The sequence below is a fragment of the Dothidotthia symphoricarpi genome (genome assembly GCF_010015815.1).
Source record: "Dothidotthia symphoricarpi CBS 119687 unplaced genomic scaffold P153scaffold_9, whole genome shotgun sequence".
Classification (NCBI taxonomy): Eukaryota; Fungi; Ascomycota; class Dothideomycetes; order Pleosporales; family Dothidotthiaceae; genus Dothidotthia; species Dothidotthia symphoricarpi.
Window position 1 is genome coordinate 965,782 of NW_022985016.1, and position 14,602 is coordinate 980,383.

Here is a 14,602-nt window from a genome sequence, read left to right on the forward strand (position 1 = left end):
ACCTGTGAAACTCAAGTTTTGCGCTCATTGAAACAACTATCAAAATGGATATGATGGTATTGCACACGATAACCGACTCTACATGATAGCCTCCACGACCTCGGAAACCCAGTCCAGCTGTACAGCGCTAACACCCCTCGCCCAAGCCTTCCCAGTAAACACAAACTCATTGAACACAATCGCTTCGACCTTCCTACCAAACAATACTGAACTGGGGTGAATCGCTACCGTCTGGTTGCCCATCAGCGTCTTGTAACTACCATCCGGCATCATCCGTGCAGTGTTAGAGATGAATCCCCGCAACATGCACGCCAGAATGGCCTGACTTCTAGCTTCCGACGGGGTTGTCGATGACTGGTTGTCGTCTGACGACAGAAGCTTCAGCTGCATACATTGCTGTTGCAACTGCTTCCTAATATTCATAACATTCTGCATAGCCCGGTGCGAAACAAAGTGCTTATCGCACCACAATTTGCGGTCTGTTCGTTCCTCGGCATATCGCTGGACAGTAACGAGTAATGTTAGGTGGTCTCCTTCTCGGCGGTAAAGCTCTCGTCTTGCTTCCTCAGCTTCTTCCTTACGCTCTTCGGTAACCAAGTTCAAAAACACGTTCTCGACACTCAATGCAGAGATGATGTCGATAACGTCCAGCAGACAATCTCGCTCAGGCTTCGAGGCTTCGACAAGTACTCTTCCAAGCGTAGGTGTGAGTGGAAATTTGGCAATCTTCAAACCTGTATCGCTGATGGTTCCGGTGTCCGTCAAAGCTTGCAGATGCAAGAGCTGCAGAAGCGCCTTTTCGAGTGCCTCTCTCGGTGGACGGTCCAAGAAAGGGAAGTTGAGCACATCGTCGAAACCACGCGCTTTCATTGTCAACAATGCCTGGCTGAGGTCGCATCGCAGGATTTCGGGTATTGTGCGTTCCTCCATGCTCTTGTATCCGTCTTCCGTGTACAGGCGGTAGCATTGGCCGGGTGCCTCACGACCGGCTCGACCTTGGCGTTGTATGGCTGCGGACCTTGAGATGGGCTTTACGAGCAGTGATTCGAGGCCGAGCCGGTTACGGAACTGCTTGATCTTGGATTTACCGCAGTCTATCACGTATCGAACGCCTGGAACGGTGACGGATGTTTCGGCAATATTCGTTGCGAGGATCACTTTTCGCGTGCGAGGAGGTGTTGGCTGGAAGATCCGTTGTTGCGCATGCTGAGGTAAAGCGGCGAAAAGCGGGAGTGCAAGTAACTATCTAAGAATCAGCAAGTACTTTTTTGAAAGTCCGTGTGATTTGAGTCGAGCGCCAGAGAATCTGACTAGCGTTCGTGTGCGGTGAATCGCTGTCAACTAGGTAAAGAGTAGTCGACTCACCTTTGGTACATCTCTGTCCATCCCCTCCGCGTAATCGTTGACAAGTTTCTCAAGACCTTCAATAGTATCCTGACCCGTAAGAAACACCAATATGTCGCCGGGGAGTGGCTCCTTGTAGTGTATCTGGAAGATGATCTTCAATGCTGCTTCGACCCAGTCTTGAGATGGCTGTGGAAGATAGATCGTCTTGACTGGGAACTGTCGCCCTTCCACGAAACATGTCGACACGCGTCCCGGTGTAGCTTCTACAGGCACCAGTCTTTGCTCTGGAGCTCCATCATCACCTTTCTCATTCTCGACATTCGAATCGGTTTCCCCAGACGTCTGGTCATGGTCGAAGAACTTGACGAGGCTCTCCACGTCAGCCGTAGCACTCATGACGACGACTTTGAGTGGATGCTTTCGCTTAGCGTTGCCTTCCTTCTCAACGCCTGCCACCAGGTTCTTCAGAAATCCCAGTATCAAATCCACGTTAACGCTGCGCTCATGCACCTCATCGACCACTACCGCACTGTACTGCGACATGATCGGGTCCCTGAGCATTTCCTGGAGCAACATACCCTCAGTCAAGAACTTGACCTTTGTATTTGGCCCAGTTGCATTATCGAAACGGACACTGTAACCAACTTTCGCTGCAGGGCTCTGGCTTCCCATAAAGCTGCCCATCTCTTCTGCGACACGGCGCGCCAAGGAAATCGCTGCGACTCGTCGTGGCTGCGTGATTGCTATGCACTTTGTGCACCAGGGCTCGTTGGCGAGAAACTGAGGCACTTGGGTTGATTTTCCGGAACCGGTCTCTCCCGTAAGGACAAGGACATTGTGTTTCTTCAGAGCTGCCTTGATTGCGTCGGCTTGCGGCCAGATGGGAAGCGCTTTTCGTATGGGCAGTAGCTGGTCACGTTTTTTGAGAAGATGTGGCGGCACACTCGCCTGGCTTTGCTTAACGTGCTGGTTCTTGCCATGTTGTTTGCTGTTGGGCCGGCTGTGCTGAGAGTTTGAAGTGTGAGATGTTGATTTTGGTTTCTGCTGCTTGAGGGTATCTTTTGATGATGATTTCGATTCTTCAGAATTGACTTTCACGGCCAGACCGTTATCCTCCGAGCTCTTTATCCGTGGGATCGTGAATTTGTCGTCGTCCCGCAAATCCTCAATCTTCAATGACGTTCCTGTGCCTTTCTTGGGTGGTGCTCCTTCTTTTTCGCCATCTGGAACAACAGCCCGCTTTCTCTTCTTCCCCACCTCCAATTCGACAGGCTTCTCCATCAATACCTGAGGCGACATATCACGAGTTTTCTGCTTCGACATTTAACGTTGAGTTGAGGTATGATGCGTGATCGCCCGGTCGCGAACTTTTCGCGACTTTCCGGCCTTAGCCTTATCGGTACAAGATCACGCTAACCGCAACAGGTTTCATTAACAATTATTTTGCCAAAGATATCATCACGCATTGAGTTGCATGCTCAAAATAAAATCGAACGGAAATGGATATTTCGAACTAAAAAGCACTATCGCTAGCCTGAACAGATTAAAGTTACACTATTATTCGACCCATCCCTCAGTGCGCCTTGTTCCTCGCAACCGGCCTGATCCAGCTGACGGAAAGGTTAATTGCAATGATGATCGTCCCAATGATCCAAATGACCTTTCCGTAGTTCCTGCCATTGTACCGGAAGATGATGGCAAAGATGATACCACCGAAGTTGCCCATCGCACCCGAAAATCCAGACACAACACCGTTGGATTCCGGGTGCACGTGCGGTACGAGCCCATAGTCCGCTCCGTTGCCGCCCTCAAGGAAGAACGCCATACCAGCGACCAGTCCAAACATGGTGGCCTCGCTCTTCGAATCCAACACACCGATGGCGATGAGAAACACTCCCGTCATAATGCCGTAAGTGTGGAGCACGACTTTCTTCGCCCATACGTTGTTGCCTGTGTACTTGTATGCGAGATCTGAGACCATTCCTCCGAGGGGCCGGCAGATAGCGTTCAGCATGCCGAACATGGCAGCCCAGTCGCCGGACTTTTGGAGGGTCATGCGAGGGAAGTTCTTGTGGTAGTAATTGCCGAGAATGCTGTTGATAGACAACTCGGCACCGAATGTGCAGAAATAGCAGGCAGCGGTGACAAGTGTTTGTGGCGAGAAGCAGACCTTGATAATATGGCTGAAAGTAGGCTTTTGGATAACTTCTCCGGCTGCGCTGTCGACTGCGGACAAGGTTTTAGCTTTGGTATTATGAGAATGGGGTTGAATTGGAGGGACTTACGAATCACGTCCTGAGCCTCGTTGTCGCGCTTCCACTCCTCACCAGGACCTTGTTTCTCCTTGCTGAAGCTGCCTGTAGGTGAAGCACGAGGAGCATCCATAAGGTTGCCGCCCGCAGCGACGATACCCCGATCAGTGTTTCCGCTCGGACCAGTTACCAGACCATTGCCACGCTCGCTCCATTTGCCGGTAGGCGTATCGTCGCAGAGCAGAATAAGGCAGGTGGCGACAAAGACGATGAGGATACCGGGCACCACAAAGGTTACACGCCATGCCTTGTGAGGCGCGAGTCCATCTTTGACCAAGGCGTAGTATACGGCAGGCATGACGAAGTACGTGATACCTCCACCAAGGTTACCCAAACCACCGGTGATGGCATTCGCAGTTCCGATGACGTTCTTGTCAAAGAAGCCAGTGGTCCATACTTGGCAAGGTACGAAAGACCCACCAAGTATGCCAATGAAGAACCGAAGAGCATAGAGACCTGCTGCGTTCTTCACACAACCAGCAAGGAAGGTGGGAATTGCACCAGCGAGAAGGCAACCTGCAAAGGTGTAACGAGGACCGAAGCGGTCACAGCTGGGTCCAGCAACGAGACGGACAAGAAGGCTGCAGATACGTCAGCGGTGCAAGCGATAGAACACAGAGATACACGACGTACGTGGCTGTGAGTGCGATAACGTTCGAGTTCGCTACTTGGTTGGCTGTCATGTGTATGTCTTTGGCGATGACATCAGACAGAAGCGGAGGAAACGCATACCATGACCTGTTTGAAGTTAGAGTATGTCTGATTTTGGGAACGGGACTTAATACCAAAACGCAATCATGAACCCAAACCACGAGAAGAAGAACGTGCGGCCATAGGTATTGGTGAAGGGGTTGAGGAACGGGATTGAGCGCGCTTTTCGGTTGATAGGGTTGATTTCTGGCGCGCGCCAGAGGGCTGCAATGCTGAAACCCATGATGTCGAAGAGGATATAGCGTAGAGAAGTTTGACGTTGACCACTTGACAGTATCAAGGAAGGCGGAGGAAACGCGTTGGGCGTAGAAGTAAGGGTGTGGTACTTGGAGAAGGTCACAACAACGATGCTGTTATAGATACTATATACTCAACTATCGCTCTGACGTCTAGCAAAATGATTAAACATCTCCGCGAAGATTGACAAGATAACCGAGTTGCACAGTGGTAAGTCCGCGGGTAGATATGCACCCCATATTCACCCACGTCGCACTGGAGAACGCGTATCAGAACCACTGACATCAGGGCTGACCTCAACAAGGGTGATCGACTACGAATTTCCAATTCGTAAGGGAGTTCACTACCTAGCGATGACGGCCGAGACCCTGCCACGACGGGAGGCTGGGATCCGTTGCATAACCCATGCTTGGAGAGGCTTGTCCTGACTCTGCAATCTGGGTATGTATTTGAAAATCCCTGGAGTCCAAGCCTAAATGGTAGGATGAACGCGGCCCGAGTGGGTCTGGAATATGCATGGCGCGTAGTCTTATCGTGAGTTGCGGTCGTTGCGACGCTGTCCCAGGAGCTGCAGTAGTTGCCAGGGGTCTTATCAGTAGCCACACGTTAGAGCATGTGAAGACCTCCACATCGAGATATGTATATAATGGTGGCAAGATTTGAGTTTCTGCGTCGAGTACAATCTATGCGTTGCTGTGTTCACTTTGAAGCAGAGCAAAAACATTCGTAGTCCCTAACGGTACCCGTATGTCGAAAGAAGCTTCTGCCTCATTCCCTTGGCCAAACTTTGGGCAATTCTTAGCCATCTTAGTTACTTGCTAAAGTGGCGCATTTCCGTGCTTGATTGCACATTCAAGTACGTGGTCTAGCTTCCGGTTGTTGGGAGATAGGAATAATTCCTATCTTCACGCTAGAGGACGACAAGAGCCAATGGGAATGACCGACGAAGTCCTCGGAGATACCGTGAACAGATCACGTGCGACTTTTCGAGATGCCAAGCGACGGAATCGGGAATCTTGAGAGATCAGTATTGGATTTCGGTGTATCTCCTTAGCCATATTTGCAGGCGGAATATTTTCTCATTTGCTAGTTCTCTTGCTCATTCCGCTAGGTCCTCGTCCTGACGGCACCCGAGCATACCCGTTAGGCATATTGACTTGGGTTTCTTTCCGCTCCGTGATCTTCCTCCATAGCTCTCCAATGCTTGCTCTGTTTGCTGGGAGCATACTATACTGGAGACTGTACAGGTTTCGTCGATGTATAGGTGGTACGAATTGGCCAGATGCAAGGCATAAAACCACGCTAGGAGAAAAGTAATGTTTTCGGATGCGATTGCCGAGCTCGAAGTAAGATTGGAACATCGCCCGAAACGGGAGGGGCACGGACTGTAGGGTGTGAATACGGTATTAAACAGATAGACGCGTTGCGCAATCATACCTTGAGTAGCACATATGCAGTCGGCGCCAAATCCGAAGCGTCTTTGTGAGGTGGACCAATACAGGCCGTGTGCTGCAACTCAAAGCATATACCCCCTGCATGCGTCAGTCAAGGCAGTCAGTCTGGGGCACTGGGGTACATACCAGGTAGCCGGCGCGAGTCTTTGAGCCTAAGCATAATCGCGAATAATGGGAAATGGTTAAGACACGCCAGCCCTATTTCAAGCGCAGCCTTGAGACTGATGACGGCGACTCTGGCGCTTGCAAACGTCAGGTAGAAGACGAAGACAGTCGGGAGTAAGAAGAACTGCAGTGTAAAGAGGATGGTTCCCAAAAGCAATTGATCCAAATCGTAGTCGCACGAGTCGATTCGATTACGGAGTATGTTGCGCTTCTTACCGCGGAAGAGATGGAATAGAGAGATGATGATGGTAAGCTGCCAGTGGAATATGCGCGCAGACGCAATATAGAAAGAGTAGATGTGTAGTGTTAGCAGAGATACCAGATCCGAGAACACGGAGATAGGCATTGTAGCACCAGCAAAAGCTGACAAGCCGATGAATCGGATCATGCTGGGAAGGTGTGGTCGCAAAAGAGACATGCATCCTATATCAGTCAGCCAATTATCTTTCCCGTATGTACCACTGAATTGCTTACCGGCCCAATAATCTATGACCCAAAGGAACAAATCTCCAAGGAACACAGCTAGCTCAGTGTTCAACTTCAGACCTCCCGGCCAACCCATGAGCCATGAGATGGTACTTCGAAGTCCATCGACTGACCAGGCACTGAAGATAGTGTCCACTTGAATTGCGACAAAAGCAGAGTTCTCGATAATATAAGAGCCCAAGGCGATGCCCATAATGACATCGTTCGCAACTAGCCAAAGGCTATTGTAAAACCGGATGTATTCTGGGTGATTATTTGTGATGCTGCCCCAGTTGGCCTTCCTCTTACGCAAGGTGAGGTATTGGATGGGCCAGTAACAGAATTGCTGCAGTCGAATGTCAATCTGCTGAGCGGTCGCAGATACATCTTTCAACGCCGGCGACTCGGACGACCCTGGCCTCCAGTCTAGAAGTCGCAAGACTACCTCTGCCGCAATGCGATGCACAATCAAGCAACATATAAACAGCTGTGAGATCACAGGCCATACCCATACTTGGAAAAGGTAGCAAAGGGCCAGGTAAATGTAGTCCCAGAGGTCGTTCGCAGACTCGACCACTCGTTCACTGACGCTCAAAGCCCGCTTCATACGCCTGCCAATCATGCCGATGTTCTTCTGCAGAAGCGCATTCAGCTCGAATGAACAGTTTACCTGCTCAATAAGAATTGGCAGCGCAAGTTCTTTTCGTGTAGGTGGGTGCGAGACGACCTTGTGCAGCTTCAGTTTTTCGACAAGCTTTTCTTTCCTCTTTTGCTCCTTCTCCTCTAGTTCTTCGAATGCTAGATCCCATTTCGCAATCCTGACTTTGTCGCCCAGGGCGAGTGATATAGGTGCTAGCGAAAGGTACTGCATGCGAGCAGGATGAGGTCGGTGGTATACTATGACTTGTATAGTCGAAACTGCATCGCCGGGGTGTAGTAGGCGGGGAAATCGAGTCTGCGAATCGGTGTAGACCGTAAGGAGGTTTCCGTCGAGGTGATCGAGGGGCGTCTTCGGATTGACCTGACCGAGCACACGGAGAGAGGAGTGACCGCATCGTGTAAGCAGCTCGTGAACATCGTGAGGGCTGTGCCGAAGCAATGTGCCTACGACCAGGGCGTTTTCGACATGTCGAAGCTACAGCATGTTAGCCGTGCGCTGCGCATTGCCCGTTGTATGCGCACCTCGACTTCTTGTAGGATGCCTACAACGAAGACGTCCAATTCCGAATTCCTGAACCCCACTAGAACACCAGGTATAGTCGCAGTCGGCGCATCCGAGGGCCAGAATACGCGCATCAACCCATTGTGTGTGACCATGTCAACATCCTGCTACCCCGCTAGAATGATCCACGACGCTTGAGCTGCTCACGCGCTGAGATGCCGCCACCTGTAAGTCTTGGATGCTATGTTGGTCAACCACGATTGTTCAGTGCTTTGGACAACAATTTACTAACCAGGTCTGTCTCTTGCGCTGCGATGCGCTGAATGGGCAGTATCAGAAGGAAGAAAAAGACGGACAATATGGCGAACCCCTTGGCGGTTCTCGTCACGACTCCGTGGTCCCAGGCGAAGATTGCCAGTTCGTATAGGCGAGTGACAAGATCCCAGCGAGCAGTCGAGTATCCCGCGACGAATATTCCGAGCGTGACAATGGAGAAAGCGTGCATAGGTTTACGGCGGCGTCATGCCAAGCGGGTGATATAGATTCGCGTCTAGCTCTGGTCGTGCACTGTTTGACGACGAGGTGGAACAGGGGACTGGCTACGTAGGTTTTTGGTATATGAAGTGCGCTGCTACATAGCGGCAGAAAGACATCGACAAGCACCGAAAATCGAACCTCCAACGCGTACCTGGCTAGGTATACGCAAGGCACGTTGCAATCTGGCGCTAGCTTAGTGCTCCTTCCTTTCTCGACGACCACCAGAGACATGTGAACCTCAACACCAGCTTGCGCAGAAACACAGTAGTCGCCAGCGAGCAGTAAGACTCCGCCTTCGCGCATCGGTAGGTACCAGGATTCTCCTACTGTCTCTTCGCCTTCATCTCCTACAGTCACGCGTCTGCATTGACCAACTCAAAAACCTGCGCCGTCGGACGGAAGCCACAATGCAAAGCTCACGCTGGGCTCAGCATGGCCAAGATCTGTCACAGGGAAGGAGCTTCAACAGGCAAAGGTATCGTACAAGTATGGATTTATGCACAGAGACATTCACTGTTGTTCTGCACTCCCAACACGATCCGCCATTGTTGGGCTCGATATGGTTTAGCGTGGCGCGCGCGTCTGCTTTGCTCTCATATTCACAGCTTTGATCAACCTCAAAGATGCAAAACTCTTCACTGTGCTAAAACATTCATAGCTTATTTGGAGCACCACTTCGCGACTTCGCAAACAACCGCTTGAATTACATTGACAACGATATGGTTGTTTGCAATTTCTACCAGCGAGGCGCCTGCCGCTTTGGAGGTAAGTCAGGCTACGCAGCTGTTTCCAAATATATATCTGAACGTAACAGACAACTGCAAAAACGAACATCCAGGTAGTCAGAGGGATGGAAATCGGAACTCTGGTGGAAACTTTGGTGGAGGCTCCAACAACAATCGTTTTGGCACCTTTGGCGGCGGTGATCGCTACCGGCCTGGGGGTCAGTCAAACGGCGGGCAAGGAGGTAAGTCATCTATCATCCCTTATTCACCTCTCATACGCAATCCGAATGTTCTCATCACGTAAACCTACATTCTGACTCCCAACCAGCTGCCCGTGACCCGAAGACATTGCCTTATCATTTGGACAAGGCTGATATCAAGAATGATCTGACGGGGCAGCGTCCCATCTATCCACTTTCTGCTTACGGTCCTGGAAGAGATGCTCCACGCCAACTGATTGAGGGTCCTGTGGAGATCAGTCCAGAAGAGCTTCGTTCACGATATTATGCCCAACGTGATGCAGGTAATGAAGCTGGAGCAGTAAGAAATATTAAACCCCTCTAGCTTATCATAGCTAACAGACTTACAGCAACAAGAAGAGACGGTTCTAGGCGGCAAGATGCAACAACAAGTTCAAGCGATATTGGATGACATTGACGGTGCCATCCGTTATGTAGAAGAAGGAGCCAACGTTCATCCAAACAGGCTCGACATGGTACACGGGAGCGTATCAGCCAATACTCCAACCGGACCTTCTGCGTCGAATTCCAATCCGTTCTCCCAAGGTTCAGCAAGCCCCTTCTCCAGCGGAGCATCAACACAAACACCCGCCTTCGGACAGGCGTCTACGCCAGCATTTGGCCAATCGGCGTTTGGTCAGGCGTCAAATCCCAGCCAAACTACCTCTGCTTTTGGCCAACCTTCTAACCCTGGGCAAGCAACATCGGCATTTGGGCAACCCTCTAACCCTGGACAGACGAGTTCAGCCTTTGGTTCATCTTCTAGCCTTGGCCAGAAGCCATCAGCTTTCGGTCAACCATCAGCATTGAGCGGAGCAGGAGCATTTGGAAAGCCTGCCTTTGGAGCCTCAGGGTTCGGCCAACCGTCGATGCCGGGCTCTGCAAGTCCATTCGGTCAAGCGAGCAGCACAGGCCAACAGTCTGCGTTCGGGCAGCCTTCAGCGCCTGGAACAACTTCTGCATTTGGACAACCTTCAGCGCCTGGAACAACTTCTGCATTTGGACAACCTTCAACGCCTGGAGCGGCATCTGCGTTTGGACAACCTTCAGCGCCTGGAACGACGTCTGCATTTGGGCAGCCCTCTGCTCCAGGCCAAGCATCTGCTTTTGGTCAGGCCAGTGGTTTAGGATCGCAGACAAACGCCTTCAACAAACCAGCATTTGGACAGAGTGCCTTTGGACAGGCCTCACAACCTAGTACCAACGCCTCGCCGTTCGGTCAACAAGCTCAACCAGCACCATCCAACTCATCTCCGTTTGGTCAGGCGGCTCAGCAAGGAACGCAAGCCGCTCCGTTCGGGCAGCCAGCGCCACAGACGAATCCCTTTGGTCAAAGCCAAACTCAACAAACGGCCACTCAACCTAATCCCTTTGGTGGATCTGCAGCACCTCAGGCGTCGGCATTTGGACAACCAAGCAAACCAGCATTCGGTGCACCCGCCTTTGGCAGCACGCAGCAAGCTCAACCCACGCCCGCACAGTCCACGAACCCATTCGGCCAAAAGCCACAAGAACCTACGCCAGCGCCAGCGGCAGCACCCTCTGCCTTCGCCACCCAGGCTTCGAATGCTTCTCCCTTTGCGCAGGCGCAAGCACCGGCCCAGGCAGCTCAAACAGCTCAAGCAGCTGGAGTGGGCATGGATGGAAAGCCCATCGATCCCAAAGAGCGATTCAAGGAGGGCAGGCAGGAAGAGTATGAAGGTGAGGCTGGCAGAATATTGGAGGAGATTTACAGGCGGGTGGGGCAGCTTGGACGGTTCAACGATGGGGAGGATATCCCGCTCGTGCCGCCGAAGTGCGAGTGGATCGTGCCAGTTGCGTTGCTTTAGTTTGTGGACATGTGTGATGCTAAAAGAATAGGGGGGACGAGTCGAACTTGCATATGGTGGTGGATGGTGTGATATGGGGCGCGGTTGTCAAATTCATCAAGGATATGCTGTCTTGCGTGTACAACACAATTGCACAGAGAAGCAGTCGGTAAGCTCGCTGAAACTATTCGTGACATGGTCTATCTTCGATAAAGTTACTGCACGGCAACAGGGATGCGCACAAACGCGTCCTCTAAAAATTTGACACGAAACTCATTCCTGGTTGCTGTCGTGTGTCCATGTCAATGTAAGATGCCTTAGGCAGCTGACCCAAGCGCAGGTTTCGTGACAGCGGCCGACTTGACCCCAACCCGCCTATTCGGGACATGCAGCCATGAGGAGGCGAGGTCGAATAAAGCTTTGCGCATGCGCCAAATCATCGTGTCGCGGCGCAGCGTCCGGCGACTGGATAGGCTGGCCATGTAGCGGCGCGGATATGCGTAAATAGGAAGCGGGCCTTTTACGGGCGTTTCCAGAACGGCGACCAGGCGTTCGGCGACGTGTCGTCCATACGGGCGGTGAGCAGCACGCAGTGATTTGGCGGCGGAGCAAAAGCAGGCGCCTCGGTTGGAGGTTGTGGCACGTCTTCGCGGGGTGTCGGTGGTGGTGGTAGAGTAATCAGGCATGTACCGGGACTAGTCACCTACCGGGCACTTGTCACAACTACACAACTAGGTAAGATATTAAAAATCTAATTAAGCTAAGTTATAGATCTAAATAAAAATACTAACTTTTAAAGTTTTAAAAAAGTATAAGTAAAGTATAAAGCTAAAAACTAACTTATAAAATAATTTTTTTTTAAAAGTTATCTAAGCTAAAGTCTTTTAAATATAACAAAAATAGTATTTTTTTAAAGTATATATTAGCTTAATAGCTTTAACCTTCTTATTTATAAAACTTTTTAGTATTAGCTTTTATATTTACTCTATTATTTAGTTAATTTAGATTACTATATCTAGAAAATCTTTTAAATATACTTTTACTAAGCTATCTACCTATTAAAAGATATTAAAAAGTTTCTTAAGATTATTTAGATAAAAGCTATTTAATATATTAGTATTAAAGTACTATTAAATATACTATAAAGGTAAGCTTTTATCTTAGTTATATATTATTCTAGTTATCTTTATATTTACTATAATTAAAAGAGATATTTCTTCTTAAAATATAATACTTAAGTAAGTAATAAGTTTAATTAACTTTAATACTTAAGTTAACGTAAATTAGTATAGCTATTAAGAGCTAATAATCTTTAATATAAAATATCTACTTATTTTTTTAGCTACCTAGTTATACTAGCTATTACTTAACTTTATATATAAAAAAGATTAAAAATATACTACTCTATAACTTAAGTTATTTAGATTCTAGATGCAGCTTTTAGGTATAAAGTTAGAGGTGTGCAGAGAGTAGTGCCCGGTAGGTGACTAGTCCCGGTACATGCCCGATTACTCTAGGGCCGAGGCGAACGGGGTGCCAGGTTGCTGGGGATGGGTATTATCCCATCTGGCTGGGTCCGCGGGTTCCCTTTGTACGGTTCCTCGCTGGTTCCGCGTGTACGTGATTCGCCTCCTTCTGTTCGCTGGCTCCTCTCCCATCCCAAGTCTGTGTTTCGCCCTTTGTCCCGTTTCTTCGATTCCGTCCTTGTGGGCTCGCCCGGCTTCGATCGAACATCATGGCTTTGGCTTCGACTACCACGCCGCCGCTGCCGCTGCGCCCGCTGTCGTCGGCCACGGATCTCACCTTCTCGACTATGGATGCAGATGCGAATGCAGATGTATGTTGAGCGCGACGAAGCAAGCTCCGCCCCGCGACCCAGGGAGAGCTAACTGTGATGGCTGCATAGTCTGATGGGACGGACGGGTTTGCCGACTTTGAGTCGTGAGTTTTGGCTGCGTGGCCGGTCGAGGGCAATGGCTCACGGTTTGCAGGGACACGCAGAGCCTCACGCCGAGCATCTGGGACTATGTGCGCGCGTACGGCAGGACGTATCACAGGTACAAGGCGGGCGGTGAGTCTTGGACATGGCATTCTTGTGTGCTTGCGAATTGTATGCTGATCTGATGCAGCGTACCCATTCCCCAACGATGCGGTATATATTGTCCTACCGACCTCGACTTGACTACGAACGTTGTTGACCTCCGACCGCACAGCAAGAGAGAGAGCGACTGGATATGCAACACCTGATCATAAAGGCCCTCTTCGACTCGCGGAACTACTTCGCGCCCTTGAAGCGACCAACGCGGATACTAGACATTGGCTGCGGAACAGGCAAATGGTGCATAGAGATGGGTACGCATGCGGCGCATATCTAGCTACGGGATGGATCAATGCTGACATTCCACAGCCAAGGAGTTCCCAAAAGCTCGAGTAAGACGGTTCAACACCATCACGACGATACAGCGCAGCTCTAACCAACCCACCAGGTCGAAGGCATAGACCTCTCCCCCATCCAACCCAACAAGTACCTCCCCCCCCTCCCAGCACACACCATCCAAACCCACCCAACTAACCCCCCACCCAGCACACCCATAAACTGCCACTTCTTCATCGACGACGTCCGACGCAAAGAATGGTTCCACCCCGCCGAGCCCTTCACCTACATCCACACGCGCTTCTCCACCGGCATCTACCGCGACTTCCGGCGCATAATCCAAAAGGGGTTCAACAACCTCGAGCCCGGCGGGTGGATGGAATCGCAAGAGATCTTCACAAAAGTGTACTGCGACGACGGGACCATGCCTTCCGACTACCCCTTGCTAGAATGGCAGCAGCGCTCCGACGAGGCCGCAATGGCGATGGGGAAGCCGCTGCGCATCGCAAATAAAGTCAAAATGTGGTACGAGCAGTGCGGCTTTCTGGACGTCAAGGAGGAGGTCTTCGCTATTCCTATTAATGCTTGGAATTCTTGTCCCAGGTATAAGATGCTGGGGAAGTTCTTTCGCTGGAATATTTGTCAGGGTTTGCATGCGTGGACTGTGGAGTATTTTTGTAGCGTGCTGGGCTGGACGGAGGTGGAGGTTGAGGTTTATCTTGCGCGACTGAGGATGGCGGTGGCGGATAAGAGGGTTCATGCGTATTATCGCGTGTAAGTCTGCCCCTTTCTCTAACACTCAACGCAATGCCGTCGGTTTGCGCGTGTATCAAGGCTAATCCCCCCTCGCCATGATAGATATGTAGTATGGGGCCGAAAACCGCGCCTCGATGAGCCCCCCTCCAAAGTCCCCAAACCACCAAGCTGGCCCCAAGAACTCCCCGAAGACGACGAAGAGGACGACGAGGTCCACTACTTGTAACCTCCCCCACCTCGCTGCAATCGTCGCTTGCTTGTTGCATCGTTCTTCGGCGTCTGTCTATTGGTGTTTGGGTCCTAGTTTCTA

At 50.6% G+C, this 14,602-nt stretch overlaps 5 protein-coding genes across 5 annotated transcripts; 1 reads left to right on the top strand and 4 right to left on the bottom strand.

The window, feature by feature from the left end:
- P153DRAFT_339452 (ATP-dependent RNA helicase-like protein) lies at window positions 1–2,686 on the bottom strand. The gene is made up of 2 exons (XM_033665826.1): window positions 1,366–2,686; window positions 1–1,242 (listed from the first exon to the last, which is right to left on the bottom strand). Exons 1-2 carry the CDS (start codon window positions 2,668–2,670, stop codon window positions 79–81), a joined length of 2,469 nt encoding a protein of 822 aa, XP_033524403.1. The 5' UTR covers window positions 2,671–2,686; the 3' UTR covers window positions 1–78.
- A 234-nt stretch (window positions 2,687–2,920) lies between these two features.
- Window positions 2,921–4,593, bottom strand: P153DRAFT_356678 (high affinity nitrate transporter NrtB; the record flags this gene model as incomplete). The annotated part of the gene is made up of 4 exons (XM_033666667.1): window positions 2,921–3,573; window positions 3,633–4,240; window positions 4,293–4,397; window positions 4,445–4,593. The coding sequence occupies 4 exons, from the start codon at window positions 4,591–4,593 to the stop codon at window positions 2,921–2,923; spliced, it is 1,515 nt and encodes a 504-aa protein (XP_033524404.1).
- Window positions 4,594–5,686: 1,093 nt separating this feature from the next.
- On the bottom strand, window positions 5,687–8,008 carry P153DRAFT_289951 (Gpi1-domain-containing protein; the record flags this gene model as incomplete). Its single annotated transcript, XM_033663686.1, has 5 exons — window positions 5,687–5,992; window positions 6,045–6,139; window positions 6,188–6,649; window positions 6,701–7,826; window positions 7,874–8,008. The coding sequence occupies 5 exons, from the start codon at window positions 8,006–8,008 to the stop codon at window positions 5,687–5,689; spliced, it is 2,124 nt and encodes a 707-aa protein (XP_033524405.1).
- A 20-nt stretch (window positions 8,009–8,028) lies between these two features.
- Window positions 8,029–8,358, bottom strand: P153DRAFT_289792 (uncharacterized protein; the record flags this gene model as incomplete). The annotated part of the gene is made up of 2 exons (XM_033663672.1): window positions 8,029–8,094; window positions 8,146–8,358. 2 exons carry the CDS (start codon window positions 8,356–8,358, stop codon window positions 8,029–8,031), a joined length of 279 nt encoding a protein of 92 aa, XP_033524406.1.
- Window positions 8,359–12,897: 4,539 nt separating this feature from the next.
- P153DRAFT_289852 (S-adenosyl-L-methionine-dependent methyltransferase) lies at window positions 12,898–14,518 on the top strand (the record flags this gene model as incomplete). The annotated part of the gene is made up of 8 exons (XM_033663676.1): window positions 12,898–13,003; window positions 13,132–13,233; window positions 13,292–13,314; window positions 13,376–13,514; window positions 13,570–13,592; window positions 13,649–13,686; window positions 13,747–14,310; window positions 14,395–14,518. The coding sequence occupies 8 exons, from the start codon at window positions 12,898–12,900 to the stop codon at window positions 14,516–14,518; spliced, it is 1,119 nt and encodes a 372-aa protein (XP_033524407.1).
- Window positions 14,519–14,602: the final 84 nt, after the last annotated feature.

What these genes read in the sequence shown, in the direction of transcription:
- P153DRAFT_339452 (XM_033665826.1), bottom strand. Translation starts at nt 2,670, where the DNA reads ATGTCGAAGCAGAAAACTCGTGATATGTCGCCTCAGGTATTGATGGAG. An exon ending in TGGACAGAGATGTACCAAAG is followed by an intron (nt 1,243 to 1,365) that starts GTGAGTCGACTA and finishes ATTCTTAGATAG; the next exon opens with TTACTTGCACTCCCGCTTTT.